This window comes from Perissodus microlepis, chromosome 17, assembly GCF_051167445.1.
Source record: "Perissodus microlepis isolate ML-2025 ecotype Zambia chromosome 17, ASM5116744v1, whole genome shotgun sequence".
NCBI classification, from domain to species: Eukaryota; Metazoa; Chordata; class Actinopteri; order Cichliformes; family Cichlidae; genus Perissodus; species Perissodus microlepis.
Window position 1 is genome coordinate 20,621,011 of NC_140477.1, and position 24,339 is coordinate 20,645,349.

Consider the following 24,339-nt stretch of genomic DNA (forward strand, 5'->3'; position numbering starts at 1 on the left):
ACATTGTATCATCTACACCAGGGGTGTCAAACTCATTTTACATCGCAGGCCACACAGAGCCCACTTTGATCTTAAGCAGGCTGGGCCAGTGAATGTCAATGTAATGGCGTTACATATTTAACTGTTTTCCTATATGATAAAGAAAAAGCTGCTATGACATAAAAAGCCCATCACGACAGTTTGGACTTAATTGTAGGAAATAAATGTGTAAAATTACAGAAAAAATTCTAGCAGTTCATTGTCCAGACTGTCCATTTATTTTGGCGTTTTTTTTTTAAACTGTAGATGTAAAAAATAGTGTTCTGCTGAGCAGCAGATCAAGCAAGTTAAGAATTTTATTATAAATGGCTTCAAATAAACATTCAGGCCAGTGAGACTCATTTAGACTCTGACACTGACCAATAGCTAACCAGAGGGGTGTCACATTAATGGTTTAAATTCCATTTTTTAAATTTATTTTTTAAAATCTTACTGTATTTTTTTAATCAGTTCTATTGCTGTTTCGAGTTTTCAAGTTGCAGTTCTTAAAGGGTAAAGTTTACATGTGAGGGCTTGTCTTCAGTTGTGCTTCTGTGTTTTCGAGCAGTTACTTTCACTTTGAGGGCAGTTTATCAGAGCTCACAAAGCTGCACATCATCACACTCCACTACAATCAGTCTGCTTCACCTTGGTTAACCTGTAGTTAACCTCTACAAAGTGAAAATGGGAGAAATTAATAAACTCCTAAAGCGTGTTTTCATTGGCTTCAACTTAATGTTTGCGGTAAGTGGAAACTTTTTGTGTGTATTTCTAATTTTATTTCAATTTCTTTGTTTTGTTTGGTTCCTGACTTTGGTTTCCTTTTTTTTTCTATGTTGGGGAAAGAAGTGTGTGAAAAAAAAAGATAGAAAAACAATTTTCAGCTTTTACTACTTTTGGTATGCTTAAAGAGGGGAAAAAAAGCCAACGGACATGACAAGGTGACTTTAGAGAAAAGAAAACAGACTTTTGCTATAATTCTGGTGTACACCAAAAATGTATAATCTTTAAGTGCAAAGTGCAAATAGATTTTTTTTAAAAATATATAAATAACACCAGCCTGAGATTTGGTCAAATTATTATTGCTCTGTAAACTGTCATTTCCAGCTAGCCCCTTCCCCCAACCACCACCACCTCTCTGCACTCTAAAAGGTAATGGAAGAGAAGGTGATGGAGTTTAAACGGTGAAGCTTAACGAATTAGTTTGATTTGCATTTAATATATACTTCTGCAGTCAAAAACAAAAAAACAAAATAAAAAACAGCATGTATGCAATTAAACCAATAACTGTAAAAAACACGTCTTTTAAACAATAACTGAATTGAAAAGCATGAAATGAAACAGATTTTGTTCAAGAGAATAAAAAGATGATTAAAAATCTAATGAAATTAGTTCTTCCTAAGAGACACAAAAAATGTTTCTATATTTATTTATTTTTTTAAATAAAAATTTCTAAAATCTCTAAAAATGTTTGCTTGTAGCAATGTTTTGATAATGTGTTTCATATAGTATAGATTAGAAATCTAAGTGTAAATAATTTAATCTGAATCTTAATCTTTGAGTCATTTTTTTACGTGTGTGGGTGTTTGGGCCAGCAAGAGCTCGATTTTTCAGCTCCCTCAAGTGTCTCAGAGCAGAAGTGACAAAAGCTGTGACCTTAACCATGACGAATGAAAAGAAAAATCATGTAATGTGTATAAAGGGAAAATGTATTTTTTAAAGTGATGGTATTACATGTGTCTTACATTTTCTAATGCTCATAACTTCACATGTTAAACTATTTTTTCGCTCAAAAGCTTCATGTAAAATATAAAGTTCAGTGCAAAAAGCTGAATTTTTAAATGTTCTGTATGAAAATGTGATATGTTTGCTTATCTTTCAACCTATGAATAAATAAATAAAATGGCTCGGTAACATATTCTAACATACTGTGATTCTGTTTCTTCAGATCCTGGGATGTGCACTTATTTACTTGGCAATTACAACCACTGCCAGCAGCATGCAGGTAAAAAAAAAAAACCAAAAAGAAAAACATGACTGTTGAATCCACTTCATGTTCTATGATGTTCATCCACCTGTACCATGTCAGAAACAGGATTATTTGAATATATTAATTTTTTTTAAAAAGCCAAATAATCAAAACCAAATGATAAATATATATATTCACTTAAATTAGCTTAAGTTTGAAAAAGAGTTTGACACAATCTGAACATTTAATCAAAATTGGACTGAAAAACACAAATTGCGCTTTAACTAAGAGAAATTATATACTGTGTTATTGTTCCGGGTCTTCGAAGCAGCCAGTTTTTTTTTTTTTTTTTTTTTTGTCTCATGAATCTTTCTTTTGGACTGAAGAAATTATTTATGTCCAAGTTCTGCATTATTATTAGTGTTCTCCTTCGAGTCTCATGTAAAAGAGACAACAAGGACTGCCTTTTATCATCTAAGGAACATTGCTAAAAATCTGACAAGTTTTGTCACTGGTCACTGCAGAGGTTTTTGTCCATGCATTTGTGACTTGAACGCTCTTCTTTCTGGGTTACCAAAGACAAGTTTTAGAGGTTTACAGATGGTACAAAATGCAGCAGCTTGCATTTGAACCAAAACTGGGAAATTTGAGCACATTACCCCAGTATTGAAATTGCTTCACTGGTTGCCTTGTGAGGTTTGAGCAGATTTTAAGGTCCTGTTGCTCACCTACAAGGGTTTAAATGGTTTGGGGCCTTCATATCACTCTGACCTTTTACTCCTCTGTTCCTTCCCTCTATGGCCTTCTAAAAGTTTCTAAAGCCAGAAAAAAGACTACTGGTGAGCTTTTGGTGCCCCATTTTTGTGGAACAACTTCCCTCAAGATATTAGGCAGGCATGCTCTGTTGAGGTTTTTAAAGCTAAGTTCAAAGACCCACTTGTTCACCCTATCCTATGTGTCCTAATTCTATGCCTTTTAGTTTTTAAATTATATTGTTTTTTTCTGTATTGCTTTTCTGTATTTTTTTTATCTTTTTAACTTCAAATAACTGTTCAGCATTTTGTTTGAAAGTGCTTTATAAATAATAAAAAATAAATAAAAGTTATTATTTCACACACTTTCCTCTTCAGCCACTCACGCTCACACAACTCCACTCCCACGCCACAGCAACAGGCATCCCACACAGGGTCAGGCACGGGTTCAGGTAATCTAGGTACAGGAAAGAACAGGTCAGGAACTCTAATGAACAGCACAGAGAATAGACTCTATAATTTAGCTTGGAACACGAACTCAGAGGCCCAACGGTCCAGCAACGAATGGTTTAGAAACATCACCTAAAGTAGTGGCCGGAAATCAGGTCAGTGAGTCTCAGCTGGAGGAAATCAGGCCAGGTGCATGGGCCAAAGGCGGGAGCCCCAGAATGAGCTCTGCCCAGGCAGAGAAACTGAGAGCGAGAGAGAGAGAGAGAGACAATAATAAATAAACATCAAGTAGCCTGGCGTGATCCAGCCAGAGAGGCCCGGGGACCATGACAATTTCATTTTGAGTATTGTATTTTCAAGTGCGTCAAAGTCTGAGTCACTTGTTTTATTGTGTTAATTCTTTTTCATATCCAGTCTTTCCAAACCTCTTCTTTATTTTAGGTGTGTCCAGTGAGATGTCAGTCTTCTCTCTGTGTTCATTTACTTTTCTTTCGCCTCAGTCGTGTCCCTGTTTAGCACTTTGAATTTACCATGTCGTTGTCCTTGACTTAGCGTTAGTTACTTCTTGTTTTATTTTGATAGTCCATTGTCTGATGTGTGTTATGTTTAGTTTTGCTTACTCTTGTCTACTTAGATTCATTTTAGCTTTTTTCTCCAGGTCTCTCAACTCTGCCCTAATCTCATCTTGTATTTATAAGTTTGTTTGTTGTTTGTTTTTGTCATTTTCTCTCACAATACTGTGTCTCTCCTCATGCATTTCCTATGATGAGTTAGAGCTTTGTAATATTAAAAAAAAAAAAACAATCCAACCCTGCTGGCTTTGAATATGTTTCAACAGCGAAGGATTAGTCTTCCACTTTGAAATATGAAACAATCAGATGAAATATGCCTTATATGAACTGACAGGTGGGAGTATGTTAAGACCCTTGGTTGGAAAGCAATAGTAACGCGACAACCACAATAATTTGACAGACGGTCAAAAAAATGTTATTTTTTGTCTGAAAAGAAAACAAAACAGGGCCCAGTTGTCCTTTATTCTACTAACGAAAGAACTGTAATATCTTTTTCTAACAAAAAGGCTCACCAAAACCATTACATGGGTGGCATAAACTTATTTACCTAGTGTTTCTAACTGAAAAGAATTTATAAAAATATTTTTCATTTTTTAACCTGTGTGAAAATGTACAGGGTACCTACCCCAAACTTACCTAGTCCTCTAACTCCCACCACAAACACCTTTGACAAACAAAAGAAATGCTCCAGAAGCAACACAGCTGTGCCAAACAGTCCTCAGCAAAGAGTAGGAGAGAGAGAGAGAGTGAAGCCACAGGTAAGCTTCCTTTATCGTAGGGTCATCAGTCCTGGTTCGTCCTTTTGAATTCTCCTCCATCCAATTAGCAAGAGATTCCAAATTGGCACCGATCTGCATTCTGTGTACCTGAGGAGAAACAAAAAGCAAAGGGGAGGAAGTAAACATAAACACAGTGTTAGGGTTCCTGGGTTGTTGACCCAGTGTTTAATGTTTGTGGTGTTTTGGAGCCTTGTTTATTCATTATTAAGTTCTCTGTGTATCTTATATTTATTGGTTTAGTTTGCTTACTCTCTTGATTTTATTCAGTATTTCTAGTTCAGATTATCTTGGTTAGTATTTGGTCCCGTTCATGTTCTTGTCTGTAGTCAGCTGAGACTGAGAAAATCACTTGGATGAATGACAAAATGGTTCTCCCACTGAAAACGCTACATTTAGAGATAAACAGAATCAAATGACTGGGAATTCTTAAAAGGAACCCTATATATATGTGCAGTATAAAATACGCCAAATGTTTTCCTTTTAAGTACATTTTATATAAAACCGATTTACCAGTAGGCAGCCATTGTTATTTACTTCTCAATGCACTCTGGGTAGTGACCTCCATACGGTTGCACCGCATGCAGTACACAGTTAGCAGCGCACTGGAAATGGATTCTCTCCAACCTTTCCAGTTTGAACCAGAGCAAACCGAGAGAGAGGGTGAAAATAGTCAACCAGTGCGTAGTTTAGATGAAGATGAAAACAATCCGTCACACGAGGGCGTGAGAGTGGGGGAAAACTACTGGTGTCTATGCGGCAACTGCTTGCCAATGGCAACGGACACTGAGAGCGTTTGTTTCAAAGAGCTCAATTTTATGTCAGCAGCTATCTATGATATCGCATAACCACATGATAAAAACATTAATAGAATTCTGATTTTTATTATACAGTGAAATTACGATATCGTTATTTTTACAGATTCTCCATGCATCACAGTGCACCAAAACTTTAAAGCCGTATGTCTTAATCCACATGTTCTTTGGGCAGCCCTTGTTAGCATGCATGACCGGTATAGTGTTGGTCTACCAAGTCACAACCAGGTGACTAATAGGCGATTTAATTAATACTGTTGCTACACTGTAAAAAAGTAAACTGGGCTGTGCACTTCTCAACGTTTGTGTTTTACCAGTTAAGACAAAAAGCATAAGCATTCTTTTTTTTTTTTTAAGATCTTACAGGTATGCTTCATATCGACAGTTTACCTGGTGGATGCATGGCTGGCTAGGGAGAAGAGTACGTAGAGTCATCCCATCATGTGCAGTGAACAAAATAAGGACAGCCTATGCAGAACCAAGTGGCATATATATAGGATTTCAAGATGCAGCTACTGATCATGTAGAGGTAGATGAGGCGTGGAGAGATTTTAATGACATGTAGTTTATTGTCTTGTTCTACCACATTATTTTATTAATAGCTTGACGAGATATAATAACAAACCAAATATTTTATGGTAACAAAATAGTATACTTATTCATATGAACACTGGCAATGTTACAGTAAAAATGACGGTGAAGTGCACAGTATAACTGAATGCACTGTAGCACAATTTAACAATCTCGCTGTCAATGGAAAATTGTACTTAGTAGTCAGTATAATCTTTTAATGATATAAGTTTGCATATGGTAGAATACTGCATGTAATCATTTGTGTTTAGAAGTATATAGTTGGTGGCATATTGAAAGAATGTCTCATCCTAGGAGGTCTGTAACATTCCAGGGTGTTCTGGCGTTCCTAGGAGCATGGGAGAGGTCGTACCTTGTCTTATTGTTTTACGGTAGGATTAACGTAGCTATATCTGTTCTAGTCTAAGTGCTTTTTGTTTAGATGAACTGCTGGACTTCCAGTCCAGCAGGTTTAGGGAAGTCGTTTATGGGGTCACACTCTGACACACACACACACACACACACACACACACACACACACACACACACACACACACACACACAAGCACCCACTGAAGTATAAATAAAGACCGGGGCAGTTTCTCAGTGCGAGTCTCAGTTCTGGAGGCTGCCCTTGCTAGCAAGAAATTCTGCGTGTTTCTCTTCTCTGATTCTCTACTGAAGAAGTGTTTTAGAGTACATCTCTTAACATTATTTGGTCCTTCATAGCCGGATCAGAAAACATCAGAACTGTTATCTGTGACTCTGTTCCAAGATCCAGCACTGATTCCTGACGCCGTGGGAAGCCAGCACCGAAGTCTGACGACAGCCCTCTTAGACGAGGAGAGAGCCCCAGGACGTGAATAAGGGTCTGGGCCGGTGTTTTTAGTCTGGTCCACGGCGGTGGGATTCAGTCTGATGATCTGAACCACCAGTGAGAAGTCGGAGGGGGAGAAACACTATTTTGGTATATAAAACGGCCGCAAAGGTTTAAAGAAATGTGATAAAATAGGTTTAAGTTCGCCAAAAGGAACTGTGTTTAGACTAGTTTTAGAGGTAGCTGAAATTACTTCGTGACAAATTAGGTTTAAGTTCGCCAAAAGGAACTGTGTTTAGACTGGCCGAATACTTCGTGACAAATTAGCGCGCAAATGTCTATGTGTGTGTGTGTGTCTGGAAGTAAGTTGATTTTACAGCACAATACACTGCTGAACTACTTCCATTTTTGTTTTCTTTGCTGAGGCTCACGTACTGGTGACAAAGGAGAACGGTTGAGTTTCATCTCATAAAACTGATACCGCTTCACCGTTAGGGTGAAGTCGAAGGCCGTATCAGTAAACCACTCTAAAGTCAAGCGTGCCAGCGACGGCCCAGCAAAATCTTTGAAAATGGGGAATAAACAAGTAAAATTAACACCTGATGAGGAATGGTTAGAAAAACAACAAACCGGAGCAGGTAAAATAAGTGCAAATAGGTGGAGAAATCCACAAAAAGCAAAAAAAAAAATGCAGATTCTTTAGATTGCCCTGATCAACAACAGCCGGTGCTCCAGACCATTAATTTAACCAGTTGTTAATAGTAATCTGCATTAAGCTCAGGGTTGCTCAAATTCAGTACAATGACAGATGAAGTGATATAGGTATTTAAACTAATGACGTGCATAGAGGCACTTGACCTGTTTGAAAGACTGTCGTCTTGGTTCAGATATAGAGCACACCTATGAAAATGACTAATATGCTGAACCCTGTCTGAAACAGCTGAAAACTACATGATGGAGAAGTTGAATTGAATATGAAACCACTGTGAGGTTGCGTTGCGGTCTCTTCATAGCTGATGAGCAAGCTACTGTTATGGATTCAAATATTGGGGATGGATACAAGAGGAAAAGTCACAATAACAACACTGGTCCGGCCGGGTTGAGTCAAGGTGAAAAGCAGACCTGAATCAATTTTCCACATGCAGCGGTCGGAAGAAAGTTATAGTTTAACATCATTGGAAACATTCAGGCCAAGTTTCTGGCTAACTTATTTACAGCACCATGTGTCTCTCAACCTCACAAGCGAGCTCTCACTCCTCCCTGAAGACAAGGAATGCAGCTCCAAAGAGCAATAATATGGCAGATAAAGAGACAGCAGCAAAGTCCTGAGCAAAGAGACCCAGCAAGCAGCAGCAGTGTGGACAAACCGCATCAGAGAAGAAGAGCAAACCCATCATCCTGCCTGATTGGATGAATGGCACTGTGTTTCCAACAAGCTGCAAATTCACTGTGCATGTGAAAAGAACGTTTGAGGAGAACTGAGGAGACTGTTGGAGTTTGACATTTGCCACCTTTGGAGAAAATGGCAAGAAGAGACAGTGGAACACAGGACAAAGCTGAAAGAGAACTGCCTGCTATTGGACTGTTGAAGTGGGAGAGGACAACAAAGTGAGAGTAAGTAGAACACAGAGGAGTGCTGGTGTTAAATGTGGGAAATCAAAATTTGGGTTAGCAAACCTGGGAAAAACAAAACTGACTGCTTAAGTGGGAAAATTGTGAAGGAGTCTGAAACACTGCAAAAAGAAACACACACAAGCAGAACATGCATTAACCCTACTAACACTTCCAAACACAAGAGAGCTCATGAAGATTAGACAACATCTTAAGCATGTGAGTCTGTTTATCATCTTGTCCAAGTCACTCAGTGTGATGAGAAGTGATGCAAAGACCAGTGGACTCACAGCACATCAGTTACAAAATGATTAAATAATAGCAGAGAAATGTGTAGGAAAGGCAGCTTTAAGAACATGCTCTGCTGGATATGCAGCTCCACAGACATCCATTAAACCTGCCTAATAACATAAACACACATGCAATGAAAATTAGCTTGTCATCTCTCATCAGTGTTAAAATAGGGTAAATTTAGCAGACACTTGTTATCAAAAGCTGAAGTTATCCAATGCAAAAAATTGACTCTCTAAGTTGCAGGACAACAGTTTAACTTTCGTGGGAAAAAGATTCTGGTTTGACCAACCAGTAATCAGACAATAAATTTAGTCGTTGATATAGTAAATTGGGAGATGCTTCCTGCTTGATTGATGCAGCACAGGTAATTTACTGTATGAGGGAAATTCTATTTTTGTGATAACATTTTGAACATGCATTTCTGTTGTCCTGTCAACTTAGTGGGTTAATAGCTGATATGCAAATTAGTTGATCGTTCTTAGATTAAGGAAAGGGATGAATGAATGGGATGTTTGGAGTTTGTTAGAGTGGAGACTCTAAAACACTGAGTTTCCTGTTTTGATGTGCGAGTGAATCCTGCACCCAGATACACAACTCTGAATACATAAGAACAAACTTCTTTTGTGAAGTGCATGACAACATGTCACACGTTTCATGATGACGGGAAAAAAGGAAAACTGAATAAAATCTGTGGCCTAAATGAGTGAAAAGCACAGACCTGGGGATTAAACTCATATCTAATAACATATTAGGGTTGTGTTGTGTGTTGTGCAGCTGATGGTTGGTTTGGAGTGAATCTAGCTGATGATTTTTCTTTTGTTGTGAAGTTGAGCCTGCCAATTAGTATGATGGTATGATAAACCATGCTAATGGTATGATTTACCCTCCTGAGATGAGGAGCTTGTGTCATGACTTAACAAGGCCTTTTTATTTTGATACTTTCACAGTGCACTGAAAGTTTTGTTTGATAATCTCTGTTATTTTTCATTTTATTTTTATTTTTTGAACAGGCACTGATTTCTGTTTGTCAATTTCTTTTCTTGAAGCAGATCTGCACGTCGGGAATTAAAAGTGCTATACGACATGTCGAGAAAACCGTTACAAGTGAGTTTCTCCACATTAAAATGGGCTCAGGAGAAAGCCACTTATTTGGGACAATTAGAAAATGAGAGTCCCTCCCTAAAAAGGATTCAGCGAGGTAATCCGATCTAAAGTTCTTCTTTTTCTTTTGAAATGACATCATTTTGCTGAGGGTGGAAACTAAATGCGACGATAGGTCCCACTATCAGTAAAGAAAGAAAGAATGGATGAATGAATGAATGAATGGAAATAAAAAACAAACTGACTGACTGGTAAAAGCTGACAAGACTTGACCACGACTCAAGGTTAACCCCCACCTGACAAAGGTGCAGATGAACAAAAAAAAACAGGATTGTTATCACACCAGAAACATGGAGCTGTGAAATAGAAATCTTAATTGAGTGATGTTTGTCTCATTGTTTTCAGCAAATCAAATATGCTTTCCATTTCTGTTGAACTCTAGCACCTCAAACATTTTAAATAATTTTAAATGCAACTGTAATCTACAAATCTGTTTTGTATGGAAAGCTTGTGTAACGTTGGACCCGATAAACATACGCTGGAGCGAATATGATGACAGCAGAACTTTTTATTTGACACTGTGGTTTTTGTACTGTTCACTGGGACACAGACACTCCCGCTCTCTCTGCTGTCATGTCCGCTCTCCCCCCTCCGACTCTCACTGCCAACATATAAAGAGACACAATCACTGTCAGATCCCAGCACACCTGTTCATCCCGCCCCTGCGCCGCCCCGGGAGCTCACTGCGTCACCCCTCCTCTGCAGCTGGCCAGAGACCACACCCACGCCACAGCTTGTTTTTGTTTTCTGCCACAAAACTTATTTACACTGAACAAAAATATAAACGCAACACTTTTGTTTTTCCTCCCATCAAAATTAGCTAGAAAATTCAGATTTTTTGAAACTGAGATGTGTCATGTGAAGGCTGCGTGCAGCAGGAATGGTGGACCCAAAGTGAAACCAGAAAACAGAACGCTAACAAAGAAACCAAAAGACTAGAAATGATAAATAATATCAAAATCAAAGTTCAATAATAATGCAAAACAGACTAAACACAATGAGCCAGAGATCAAAACCAGTGAACACAGGAGCCCAGAAAACAACTTAAAATAACCAAAGAAAAAAAAAAGGTTCACAAAAGGTTCAGGCGGCCAGGAAAACAATTCCAAAAAAGCTCAGGGGGCTGGCCCAGAGGATGACAACACAATAGTCCAAAATAAAGTTCATGAAGTTGACCGCGGGGCCAGCGACCACGATGGAGCAGGTCAGGAGGCCGACTGCGGAGCCAGCGGCGGGTGGCAATGCTGGCGGTGCTGGCGCTGCAGGCAACGGCGTGGGAGCCGTAGGTGGTGGCGCTGCAGGCTGGATGGATTCCTCTGACCCCCCAGCAGAGACAGACAAAGGTTGGACGGACTTCACTGGCCCTCCAACAGACACGAAGGATGGGTGGACAGGCTCCTTGGACCCTCCAGCAGGAACAGGAGGCTGGACAGGCTCCTCGGACCCTCCAGCAGGAACAGGTGGCTGGACAGGCCCCTCAGACCCTCAAGTGGAGACAAACGAAGGCTGGTGCGGTTCTTCAGAACCCCCAGCAGGAACAGACGACTTGACGGGCCCCTCGGACCATCCAGTCCGATGTTGATGTTGTTCATTCAAACAAATAAAGAGATTTATCTTTACTTATTTTTATATGTGCTGTTTCCCCATCTTCCTGGAACAGATTTCATCTATTGATATGCCAGGCTTGGGCTGGATGTGGGTGTTTGCCATCGGCGTTCTCGGTGTCTCTACTCTGGGAATCTGTGCTGCCTCCTCTGAGAAAGTCCTCGTGCTCAAAATTGCAAGTACACATCAAACAAGATAAGGAAGTGATACCTGTTTATTTTTTGTTGTTAATTTCACAATGAACAAAAATAGAACAAAATGATGATTTGGTTAATGTTCTAAGTATTGTTCTACATACAGTTTGCAGGCCTCATGGGGATTGGAATGATCATCATGATGATCTTTGGCATCATTACAGCTGTTGAAAGAAACCAGGTCATCTGTTCTTTGTCCAGCACATCTCTTGATGGCAATTTTCTTTTCCTTAACTTAATCCTATTCCTCTCTCTCTTTCTTTCTCTACCCTAATACTGTCTTCACGGACATGCATGCAGGGTCAAAATTTTACATACAAGCTCAAATATATACATACACCCCCACTAACATTTGGTTAAACGTCCCTCAGCAAGTCGCACCTCGACCACAGCTGTATATATATCCGTCTCTCAGCTACAACTAATAGATCTCATATCTGCTGTAACTACCTTTTTCTGTATCTCTTTAAAAAACACTCCTTAATTTTCTTTCTGCAACACTTTTTTTTCCCTATACTACCTTATTAAGTTAACCCTCTGGGGTCCAGGGTATAATTGGCCGTTTTTGACTACTTTTGATTTTACCTCTATATTTCACCTTTAAAATATGTTTTTCTTGCCTTGTTTGGTATCATTATTTTCAGCACAACCTCAAATATCTGAAATTGGTATACTATATTAGCACAGTAGATCTAAATTCAGATAAAAAATTCTAAATCCGAGTAGAAAAAGGTTATATTTTTTACTGTAAAACCCACAAACATGTTTAACGAATCATTTTCATAACTTGAAATGCAAATAGAAATTGTACATTTCTAAAAATTATGCACAAGTTTTGCAAACAACAAAGTTATATGGTACTATTTACCTAAAAATGCAGCAAGGCCTCAGGCGTTTTTTTATATAACCATTTAAATCTATTTACAGAACAATCAGGTGTGCTGCATCAAATAAGAAGGCACACAAATGATTTGTGCCAGTCCAAAAAATGTAGTTTGTGTTCAGTATAAGACAGAGGAGAACACCACAGGCCTAAACCCTGCAGGTCTGACAGCAGGAGGTGCATCAGTCCAGTTTTCCATGTGGGAACAGCGTTTACACTGGAATCTGCCTTTGACGGCTTTTGTTTGGAGAAAATGTGAAATTCAGCAGTATCACTGACACACAATACAAGACAATAACTACACAACAAACTAACTATAGCCTCCAAACACGCTAAACGTCACTAATGTCTCACATATGAAAACTCGCTCTCTCTCTCTGTCATTCGCTCGCCCGCTTTCCGTCACGGGTGTCACTCCTAAAAACTTCCTTCTCCCTAAACAACCAAATGTCACATGTTGCCATATCATTTTTTTTTTTTTTGATTGGCTGATATGGTAAACTGTAACGCCAATAGGGAAGCAGTGTTGCCAACTTAGCGACTTTGTCGCTATATTTAGCGAGTTTTCAGACCCCCTTAGCGACTTTTTTTTCTAAAAAGCGACTAGCGACAAATGTGGCAACTTTTTCTGGCATTATTGGAGACTTATTTATGACGTGAAAACGCGTATCGCTCTTATTCTCAACAAGCAGCGGTGCTGCCGTGGGCACCTCAGCCGTGCCAAAGCGCTCACAGGTGGAGGATAGTCCTCTCTCCGCTGCTATCAGGGCAGGAGACGTTCACACCTACGCGTCCAAACTGCAAATGAATTGCGCATGAGCGAAGCCGCTGCTCCTGCACTGACTGTAACGCAGTCAGTTCTTCTTTTACTGTTATGCTGTTTTGTGGATCACAAGGTTTAAAACTACTTATATATACACACACACACACACACACACACAACTCCACCAGAGTGCCATTTTCGGGTTACTTTTGCCTGGATAAAGGAGCAGGATTGGAATTGTGACATTAAAAAAAACAATAATTGCTAAAAGAAATTTAATTTGTAGTTCTAAATGCAATTTTTACTCACTTTATGTGTCTTCCACGATGTTATTTCTCTCTCCAACAACGTAGGTTACAATTATATTAGCATGACCAATTATGCAAATTAGGCAATGACATCATTTAGCAACTTCTAGTGACTTTTAGGACAACCAATAGCGATTTTCCTTACTGAGGAGTTTGCAACACTGTAGGGAAGGGGTGTTTTTTCTTTTTCTTTTTTCACTCGCAAGCGGAGAGTGTTTGCTAGCGCTGTCTGTAGAAAACGCCGTTTTACTGTTCTTCCCGCTGTAAACACCACTGTTTTGTTCAGAAAAAAAACATCGAGTGTATTTTCTATCATAACTCTGGTTTTACGTGGCCCATCGACACAATTCAAAAACTGGTATATAGTTTGAAGTCCGCACTTTCAACCCAAGTTGAAATGGAAACTGACGTGCTGCATCTTGTAGCTGTGTTGTCTTAAATTGGTCATGTGATTTTGACGCGCCGGCGCGTCCAGCGACCCCAGAGGGTTAATGTCATCATCATCCACAATAATTAATAAGGCAGTAAAGGGGTAAAGAATAATCTAATAAATGCAACTAAAGTGTTTCTTATGCTTAATTAAAACCACATGGCCATGCCTTGGGGTCTTACGTCTCATAAATCCTACCACTGCCAACTCTGTCTCTATGCTAATGTTCTCTTTTTAAGTCATGTCCTTCTGAGTAGTTTGGTACACAAAGTATTTTTTACCTCTGTTTTGTGTATCCTTGTTAAGATTAGTCTTTACTAATTAGGGTTTTTTCCTTCTCTGTTGAGATATATACATACATACACGTGTGTGTATAGACAGACAGACAGACACTACCATTTGGACACACCTTGTCATTTAATAAGTTTTCTTTTTCATGACTATTTACATTGTAGATTCTCACTGAAGGTGTCAAAACTATGAATGAACACATATGGAAATATGTAGTAAACAAAAACATGTGAAATAACTCAAAACATGTTTTATATTTTAGATTCTTCAAAATAGCCACCCTTTGCTTGGATTACTGATTTGCCCACTTTTGGCACTATTGTCATGAAGGAGTTCACAGAGATTCTGAACACTTGTTGGCCCTTTTGTCTTCACTCTGCGGTCCATCTCATCTCAAACCATCTTGCTTGGGTTTAAGTCATGTGACTGTGGAGGCCAGGGCATCTGGCACAGCACTCCATCACTCTCCTTCTTGGTCAAATAGCCCTTACACAGCCTGGAGGTGTGTTTGGGGTCATTGTCCTGTTGAAAAATAAATTATTGTCCAACTAAACACAAACCAGATGGGATGGCATGTCGCTGCAGGATGCTGTGGTAGCCTTGCTGGTTCAGTGTGCCTTCAATTTTGAATAAATCCCCAGCAGTGTCACCTCCTCCTCCATGCTTCATGGTGGGAACCATGAATGTAGAGACCATCCATTCGTCTTGTCTCAGTTGAACAAAAACACAACAGATTTAACCAAAGATCGTAAATTTGGACTCATCACACCAAAGCACAGATTTCCTCTCGTCTAACGTTCATTCCTTGTGTTTCTGGGTCCAAACAAATCTTTTCTCCTTGTTGCTTTTCCTTAGTAGTGGTTTCTTAGCAGCTATTTGAGCATAAAGGCCAGATTCATGCAGTCTCCTCTGAACAGTTGATGTAGAGATTTGTCTGCTACTGGAACTCTGTGTGGCATTTATTTGGGCACTTATCTGAGCTGCTGTTAACTTGCGATTTCTGAAACTGGTGACGTGGATGAATTTATCCTCAGCAGCAGCGGGGACTCTTGGTCTTTCTTTTCTGGGGGAAACCTCATGTGAGCCAGTTTTGTCATAGTATTTAATGGTTTTTGAGACTGCACTTGGGGACACATTCAAAGTTTTAGCCATTTTCCAGACTGACTGGCCTTCAGTTCTTAAATTAATGATGGGCGGTCATTTCTCCTTACTTAGCTGATTGGTTCTTGCCATAATATGAATTCTAACAGTTGTCAAAAAGGGCTGTCAGCTGTGCACCAACCTGACTTTTGCGCAACACAACTGATGTTCTCAACCCCATTAAGAAGGCAAGAAATTTCACAAATTCACCCTGACAAGGCATACCTGTGAAGTCAGAACCATTTCAGGTGAATACATCATGAAGCTCATTGAGAGAAAGCCAAGGGTTTGCAATACTGTCAACAAAGCAAATAATTCTTTGAGGAACCTAAAATATAAGACATATTCATCAGCTTTTTCTTTGCTACATAATTCCATATATCTTGCTTCATATATTTGATGTTTTCAGTATGTATCTACAATGTAGAAAGTGATAAAAATAAAGAAAAAAAATTGAAAATAGGTCTGTACAAATTTTGGACTGATAGTGTAGATTATGAAAATATGTACTGAATTATTATTTGTCCTTTATAGTTGAAGGCTGCCTTCATAAGTGGCTCCAGTGAAGAAGTGGAGACCTATATGAAAGAACAAGACTTCAGAGACTGGCTTCAGGACCTACAGCCAACTGTAAAGTTCTTTCTACTATTAACCTCCATGAGAGCACCTTTTCTCCTACCCCTAGTGGATTTTGGTGGAAGCAAAAAAAGGCGTAATCAAAACATTCTATGAAATGGAAAAAAAAACAACCACATACCCACTTTAAATTCGACAAAACTGCACTTTAAGGTTGTTTCCTGAAGCATCTTTGAATTGATAAATGGTTGCTGCTATTTCTGATGTTCAGTTCTGTATCCTTGACCATGAACTTGTTTCAAAATGACAGCTCTCCTCTTTTGGAAAAGAAAATAAGTTGCAGGACACCAAATCGGAAAAGTAGATGGTGAAGAAAGGTTGTGGTAGTGAGCATGTTTGTGGCTGCTGCTTAAAGTTAATATTTTACCTCAGTTTTCTCACATTACAGAAGAACGAGATGCTGAAAGTCTGACTGTGGGGAACAAATGCACACTGTACAACAACACTAATGATGAAGAAACAACAAGCATGCTGCTGGTCATGTTTCCAACCCTGTCAGCTTTTCTGCAGAGGAATGGTTTTCATTCACATTACAGAGCACATCAAAGTACAGAAACAAACTTTTTTGAAGGTTACAAATGATCTTATGGCCTCTGACAGTGGACTCATCTCTGTGCTTGTCCTGCTAGACCTCAGTGCAGCATTCGATACTGTAGACCATAATATATTTTTTGGAGCGATTAGAGCATGTTGTACGCATTACAGGTACTGCGCTGCAGTGGTTTGAATCATATCTATCTAATAGACTCCAGGTTGTACATGTAAATGGAGATTCCTCTTCACATACCAAGGTTAATTATCGAGTTCCACAGGGTTCCGTGTTAGGACCAATTCTGTTTACAATATACATGCTTCCTTTAGACAGTCTCATTAGAAGGCATTGCATACATTTTCACTGCTATGCAAATGGCACTCAACTTTATCTATCCATGAAGCCAGATAACACACACACACACACCAATAAGTTAAACTGCAGGAATGTCTTAAAGACATAAAGACCTGGGTGACCTCTAATTTCCTGCTTCTAAATTCAGATAAAATTGTAGTCATTATTAGTGCTGTCAACAGATGTCAATAAGAAAAAAATTAATTAATCGCACAATTTTCTGTAATTAATCGCAATTAATTACCATTACTTGATCAATATCCTGGTTGCAATTAAATTTTTGCAACTTTATATTTAAGCTTGTAACTGACATTTATGCAATGCAGTAAATGCAGTAGTGAAGTAAATGCAGAATAAACACAAAGAATGTATGCTTAAATTCAAAGAGAATTTGAATAGTTTTCTTCACACTTTTAGCACAGGTTCTCTCCTGTGAAATACAACTTATATACTAATAGGTAAGTATACACTAACATATAATATATATTAGTGTTGTCAAACAATTAAAATGTGTAATCAGTTTACACAGGGTTAATTTGGATTCATTTTGATTAATCAAGATTAAATATCATTCACTTTTATTCCATATTAATTGCATTTCATTTTGCACGAGCGAACAGACTCGAGAAAAAAGGGAAAATATACGCACTTAACATGTTTATTGAACATCTTGAACATTGATGTTAACAAAAAACTCTGTAAACATTTATCCACTCTCTCTCTGTTACTCTTGGGGAAGCACTTCAAGTCCTTGAAACGAGGAAGCAAAGCTATGTAAAGCGCGTGTTCTCAACGATATTAATAGGTCTGCAGTTTGTTGCAATCCACTCAGCAATTGTGTCCATGAGTGGTTTGTCGCAAGATGGGTGACGCGTTAGCCAAAGTCCTAGCAGCATCCCCGACTAACATGCTTCGCGTCAATGTGATATTTTAAGCTGGAAGTGCTTTGGTGAAAAGAAAATTCCTTCTTGCACAATGTGCATAATACGGTCGGTTGACTGTTCCGTCTTGTTATTTTTGTTAATTCTCAAATTTCTCATCGAGAAGGCCAATGTGCGTTTATCATCTTCCATATTGAGTTGATTGATTCAGCTGCGCATCACTACCAGATCAACTGCCCAGTTGTGCACCTGCGAAGGTAACTCTACTTGGACAAACTGCCTGAAATGCGTTGACAGAAACATTTCAGGGATTTTGAGTCATTATGCACTCCAGATGCATTAATTGCGTTCAAAATTTTAATCGCATTGAAATCGCATTGACCGTGATGGCGGATTAATCTGCATTAATTTAATGTTAATTTTGACAGCACTAGTTATTATACTCAGCCCTGAAAATCTTAGAAATGATATCTAACCAGATTCTTACTCTGGATGGCATTACTTTGGCCTCCAGTAACACTGTGAGAAACCTTGGAGTCATTTTTGACCAGGATATGTCCTTCAAAGCAAATATTAAAAAAAAATATGTAGGACTGCTTTCTTCCATTGGCGCAGTATTTATAAAACTAGAAATATCCTGTCTCAGAGGGACACTGAAAAACTAGTCCATGCATTTATTACTTCCAGGCTGGACTACTGTAATTCCTTATTATCAGGATGTCCTAAAAACTCTATGAAAAGCCTTCAATTAATCCAAAATCATGCAGCAGGAGTACTGACAGGGACTAGGAAGAGAGAGCGTGTTTCTCCTGTATTGGCTTCCCGTCATTGGCTCCCTGTTAAATCCAGAACTGAATTCAAAATCCTGCTCCTCACATACAAGGTCTTGAATCATTAGGCCCCATCTTAATGACCTTGTAGTACCATATCACCCCATTAGAGCACTTCACTCTTGCACTGCAGGCCTACTTGTTGTTCCTATAGTATTTAAAACTAGAATGGGAGCCAAAGTCTTCAGTTTTCAGGCCCCTCTTCTATGGAACCAGCTTCCAGTTTGGATTCAGGAGACAGACACTCTCTCTACTTTTAAGATTAGGCTTAAAACTTTACTTTTTGCTAAAGCATTTAGTTAGGGCTGGATTCAGGGTTATGCTGCAATAGGTGTAGGCTGCTGAAGGATTCTTATGATGCATTGAATTTTTCTTCTTCAGTCACCTTTCTCACTCACTATGTGTTAATGGACCTCTGCATTGAATCATACCTGTTATTAATCTCTGTCTCTCTTCCACAGCATGTGTTTTTTTCCTGTCTTCCTTCTCTCACCCCAACCATTCACGGCAGATGGCCGCCCCACTCTGGGCCTGATTCTGCCGGAGGTTTCTTCCTTTTAAAAGGGAGTTTTCCTTCCCACTGTCGCCAAAGTGCTTGCTCATAGGGGGTCATATGATTGTTGGGTTTTTCTCTGTCTGTATTATTTTAGAGTCTACCTTAAAATATAAAGCGCCTTGAGGCAACTGTTGTTGTTGTTGCTGCTGCATAAATAAAATTGACTTGAACTGAATTTACCTGAAGGTTGAGAGAAGTTCATGTTTCTCTATCTGCTCATGTCTGTTCATAGTGAGTGAAGGCCTCAGAGATGCACATGGACTTTAAAATGTCAAATTTCATTTAGATAATGTGTATACCCTTTGAGACAAAGACATTTTTGACTGCACCTTACGCAGAAAATATTTTGACCATTTTCTGCACTTAACTGCAGTTACAATGATTTTAAATAAAAACACAAATATGTAGAATTTTGTTGATTATTTTAATTTGATAAATTGCCTCCCGTATGTATTAACAGTTGGAATGCTGTGGATTAGTGGGTGCTAAGGACTGGGGCGACCAACTCCCTGACTCCTGTGAATGCAGGTCTTCTGGATATGGAGGGTATCGAGGATATGACTCGTCTGGATGTACATACAAACCTGAGGTTGGTTTTATAAAAATGAATTGTAATGTCAAATCAGCCTTTTAGATACAGCAACTTAAAATGGCCACCTGGTCCTTGGTCCTTGACCATGGCAGATGCTTGGTTGATTTTAGCCAGTCCTTGGCTGGTCCTTGACAAGGACAGCAGAAAGTAGACACCCCGCAGGAGAAAGAGGTGTGACTCCCAGCTACTGCCAACTTACAACTAGCTGTCAGCTGGTGTGGCTGTCAAGGTAAAAGTTGTATTCATAACACTTTTTACGACTCAAGAACTGAGTGTATAAATTGATCACAGTTTTCTTCATTATTTGAATAACGTACTATCAGACTTCTAAAATGTCCAACACTGACCCTATTTTAAATATTTTTAGCTAAATACTTGAGAAACTGCAAAACTAAATAAGTATAGTTACTGTAATTTATATAGTCACCTGTTTATCCTGTACCGAACTGTAAAGTATCCTCATGTAAACTTTAAATAATGAAATTGTCGTGGTTAATGGAAAATTTGGACTCAAAATTCAGTCTCAAAAACAGGTTTAAATAAACAATAATGAACTTTTATTCAGGTTAGATAGCAAATCCAATTCAAAAGTAATCCACTGCAGTTAACAGATGGGGAAAACTATGCCATTATTTTTGTGCCACTATTCCGAGCGCACGTAAAAATATTTGCAGGTGCAAGTGTTGCATTTTGAGGAGAAATTTATTTTCACCAAAGAAAAGCTGAATTTGAGTGAACAAAATTCATTGCTGCGTGCAAAAAAAAAAAAAAAAAAATTTCAGTGTTTGCTATTATCCTTATCCACACACACACACACACACACACACACACACACACACTCAGTTTTTGCACTTGCTCGCAATGTGTTGCTTGCACTCTCAACATTTCTGCCCGTGCGCGCTCAACTCTTTCTGTACACCGTTATATTTGTGCCACAAAACCAGCCAATCACAGACTTGGATGCAAAAAAATCTGATTGGCTGTTTTGGTCTCCAATCAGCTTGAAATGACGAAATGCAATATCCCAGAATCCATTTCATCCAAAACTCAAACGAGTGTGACCCAGAAAGAGTAATATTTCAAACTCCGCCACTCTGTGTTCCTCCACCACTGCCTCGTTTGAGTTTAGGACGAAATGGATTCTGGGATATTGCATTTCGTCATTTCGAGCTGATTGAAGACCAAAATAGCCAATCAGATTTTTTTGCATCCAAGTCTGTGATTGGCTGGTTTTGTGGCATAAATATAACTGTACAGAAAGAGTTGAGCGCGCACGGGCAGAAATGTTGAGAGCGCGAGCAACACATTGCGAGCAAGCGCAAAAACTGAGCGAGAGGGGCTGCTATTGTGTGTGTGTGTGTGTATAATAGCAAACACTGAAATACATTTTTTGCACACAGCAATGAATTTTGTTCACTCAAATTTAGCTTTTCTTCGGTCAAAATAAATTTCTCCTCAAAATGCAACACTTGTATCTGCAAATATTTTTTACATGCGCTCAGAATAGTGGCACAAAAATAACTCCATAGAAAACATGTAGACACGCAGACAAATAGTACAACAAAACAAATAACTAAGAGCTTAAATCCACACAGTGCATTCAGGGAAAGAGACATAGCACTGGAAAACAAGGCGCAGGTGAACGGAATTCAACTAATGAGAGAAGGGCAGCAAAACTAGACATAATGTACATGAGACAAGAGCCTAACAAAATAACACAGGAAGCTTAAATTCTGAGATGGAGATTGAAACACACAAACTTCACAGACCAAAGTAAACAAAGACAAAACCCAACCAAACATGCACAAACACAGAATAGGCATGGGGAACATAAGAGGACAGGAAACGTTTGAGAATAACTAACAAATAAATCTATGAATGCAAAATCAGAATGAAATCATAATCGGGGCAAAGGAGTAATTTTCAAACTGAATACTACAACAAAGTCACAACTTTACATTCAATATCAATTTAAAATTAGGATTTACGTGTAAACTTTAAATTTCCAGTTCATCAGTCGTCACTGAGGAGTCCTTACCTTTAATCGTTCTCCTTGTGACCCTTGTGTAGCTGCTGAAGTGCTGTGATCATAGCTTATCGACATCTGCACTCATTCTGGTGTTGTGCCAAAAACAAACAAAAGAAAAGCACACCAGCTCACTTTAACCCTTCACTTCGGTGCTATAAATGATGCATAAATTACATTGTTTTGCCTGGTTCATCTCTTTGTATCTGATATCAGTGGTGATTGAGACACTAATAGGAATCCCTTTCAATGTTTACTGTTCAGGCTCAAATTAGTTTACTGATTGAAGGCTTGCAATGATGTGAAATAATAATCCCACAGTCATGAGCCTGTTTTGAAAGTGTAAGGAGTAGAAACTACAGATTTTTGTGTTAGAATGTAGGAAGTGAAAGAAAAAAAAAAAAAAAGTACAGATACCTGAAAAATTCTACTTAAATACAGTAACAACGTATTTGGACTTCATTATTTCCCACTTCTGGTTTTGATCTATTGTTATGTGAAATCAGTGTTGCTATCAGACTGCCACTCTTTGAAAGTACAAGTATAGGAGTTTTTTGTTAATCTTTTCTTTTCGAATCTCCCTATCATATACCCTTCAGTAGTTTATATTTCATAATGTGTATCAGAAAATAAGAATTGGACTGTTTCTATTTGCATCCATATTTTGTTCTTTTTTGTGTGTGCAGGGAATCAGAGGCCCAGATCAAATCTATGCAAAGGTAGTCATTCAGTCAAGCTACCAGTCAATCAAAACAGTATACTGATTGCTTGTTAGTTATATTTCTAGATAATTACCATTTTCCTTATCTTCATCAGTCCTGTGGCAAGTTCATCTTTTCGATTGTAGACGGCGACTGTAAGAGTGCTATGGGCTTCTTCTTTGGAGTTGCTGTAATAGCAGTAAGTGCCACTGTTGTTTTCCTTTGTAACGATTTAGTCAGTTTATTGGTGTGTGGCGGGCTGTGGTTTGTGGCTCAGTTGCAGGGGAGGGGTGGAGCAATTAGTTCAGGGTGTGGTGTCAGATGAGGCTGATACACACCTGAGTTCCATCATCGAATCATGTCTCCTCTGTAAAAGATATGCTGGGACCTGAGGTGGGGATATGCACAGCAGAGCTGTGTGGCAGCTGAAAAGCTACCCGGATGGAAAGTGTGCTAACATAAACACAATAAAACAATATCAATGTATAAGCTGGGTATGTGGGTCCTAATTCTGGTCAGTGTGTTTGCTGAGAGCGGATTTGCCCATGTAACTACACCCTAAAAATAAATACTTGATAAAAGAGAAATCACACTGTATGTGAGACATTCAATAGTGACTTTAAATATTGAATCATACTTTTCTTTTTAAAAATAAATATCTAATATCTTTGACCATGTCCACTGCGACGCTTTGAACAGTGAATCTTGCTTGCGTGTATAAACCTTACCCCGGTGTATAGCAACTTGAAACAGGTAGCATATCCTCCACCACATAACTCGTAACAAGCTTCAGAGTAAAATCTAATCATTGCAGTGTTGAAGCAGTAGCAGTAACATCACTCTCCTTCTCACCACCAGCATTATAGAGCTGCACATAATCTAATTGCCTCTTTAGTGAACTAACCACCTGTTCATCTACCTGTCCTTATAGCTGCTGGGCCTGCTCATCACCATCTTCATGATTTATCAGGTCAAACAGAATGACACTGATGGATCCATTGCCATGTGGAGCTACTGAAGCGAAGCACCACACACTTATGTCTTCTTATGTTCTAATAATTTTTTCAAAAGCCTCATATCTCTTTTATGTTATTTGATGTTATGTAGTATTGTAGTAATCTTATGCAGAAACATTTTAGAAAATATACTGAAACTCCAAATCATTTTTAATTTGTGGAAACTGAAGTTGTAGAGGATAGTAGATTTTACTGGTTGAAGTCAAAAAAAGAAAACAGAAAAGTAAAAACTTTAACTAAATTTTATTTTAGAAGCATCCAGTTAATGGTCTGGTTGATGTCAAACTGAAAACCCCCCCTAAACAAATATGATATGCGGTTTTGTCCTCTAACCCGAGGCTCATGGACACGACTCATGCACCATGTGGCAAAATGTTTTTAAATCTTATTGAAGGTCATTTTCTGTGGTGGTATATGAAACAGTGAAATAAAAAATGTCAAGAAAAAATGCCCTCGTTACAAGCTAGCAAGCTTGGGCATGCTATCATAAACGCTATCATAAAAATATATAAAACACATACATATATATATAATTGCAGTTTGAAAAAGCAAGAACATACATTTCTTTTTCTTTTATACTGAGGGGACAGATTTGTTTTCAGTGTTTCAGTCTTTCAGATTTGTTTTCAGTCTTGCCTAGTAATACAAAGGTGTGTCCTATTCAGATTTGATATTCATTTCAAATGTACTTTTTTGTTAGCACTTTGACTTTGTTAAGGTTATTTTGACCATGTGACATGTATGTTTATTCACAAAATATTCTGTTTCTGCTGTTAAATCAAGTGAATAAAATTGA

The 24,339-nt window shown here is 38.5% G+C and overlaps 1 protein-coding gene across 1 annotated transcript; it reads left to right on the forward strand.

Annotated features, from left to right (window-relative positions):
- Nucleotides 1-603: 603 nt before the first annotated feature.
- LOC146369548 (tetraspanin-6-like) lies at nucleotides 604-24,339 on the forward strand. The gene is made up of 8 exons (XM_084910701.1): nucleotides 604-762; nucleotides 1,967-2,023; nucleotides 11,466-11,785; nucleotides 15,954-16,049; nucleotides 19,669-19,797; nucleotides 22,513-22,545; nucleotides 22,643-22,726; nucleotides 23,459-24,339. Exons 3-8 carry the CDS (start codon nucleotides 11,723-11,725, stop codon nucleotides 23,543-23,545), a joined length of 492 nt encoding a protein of 163 aa, XP_084766827.1. The 5' UTR covers nucleotides 604-762; nucleotides 1,967-2,023; nucleotides 11,466-11,722; the 3' UTR covers nucleotides 23,546-24,339.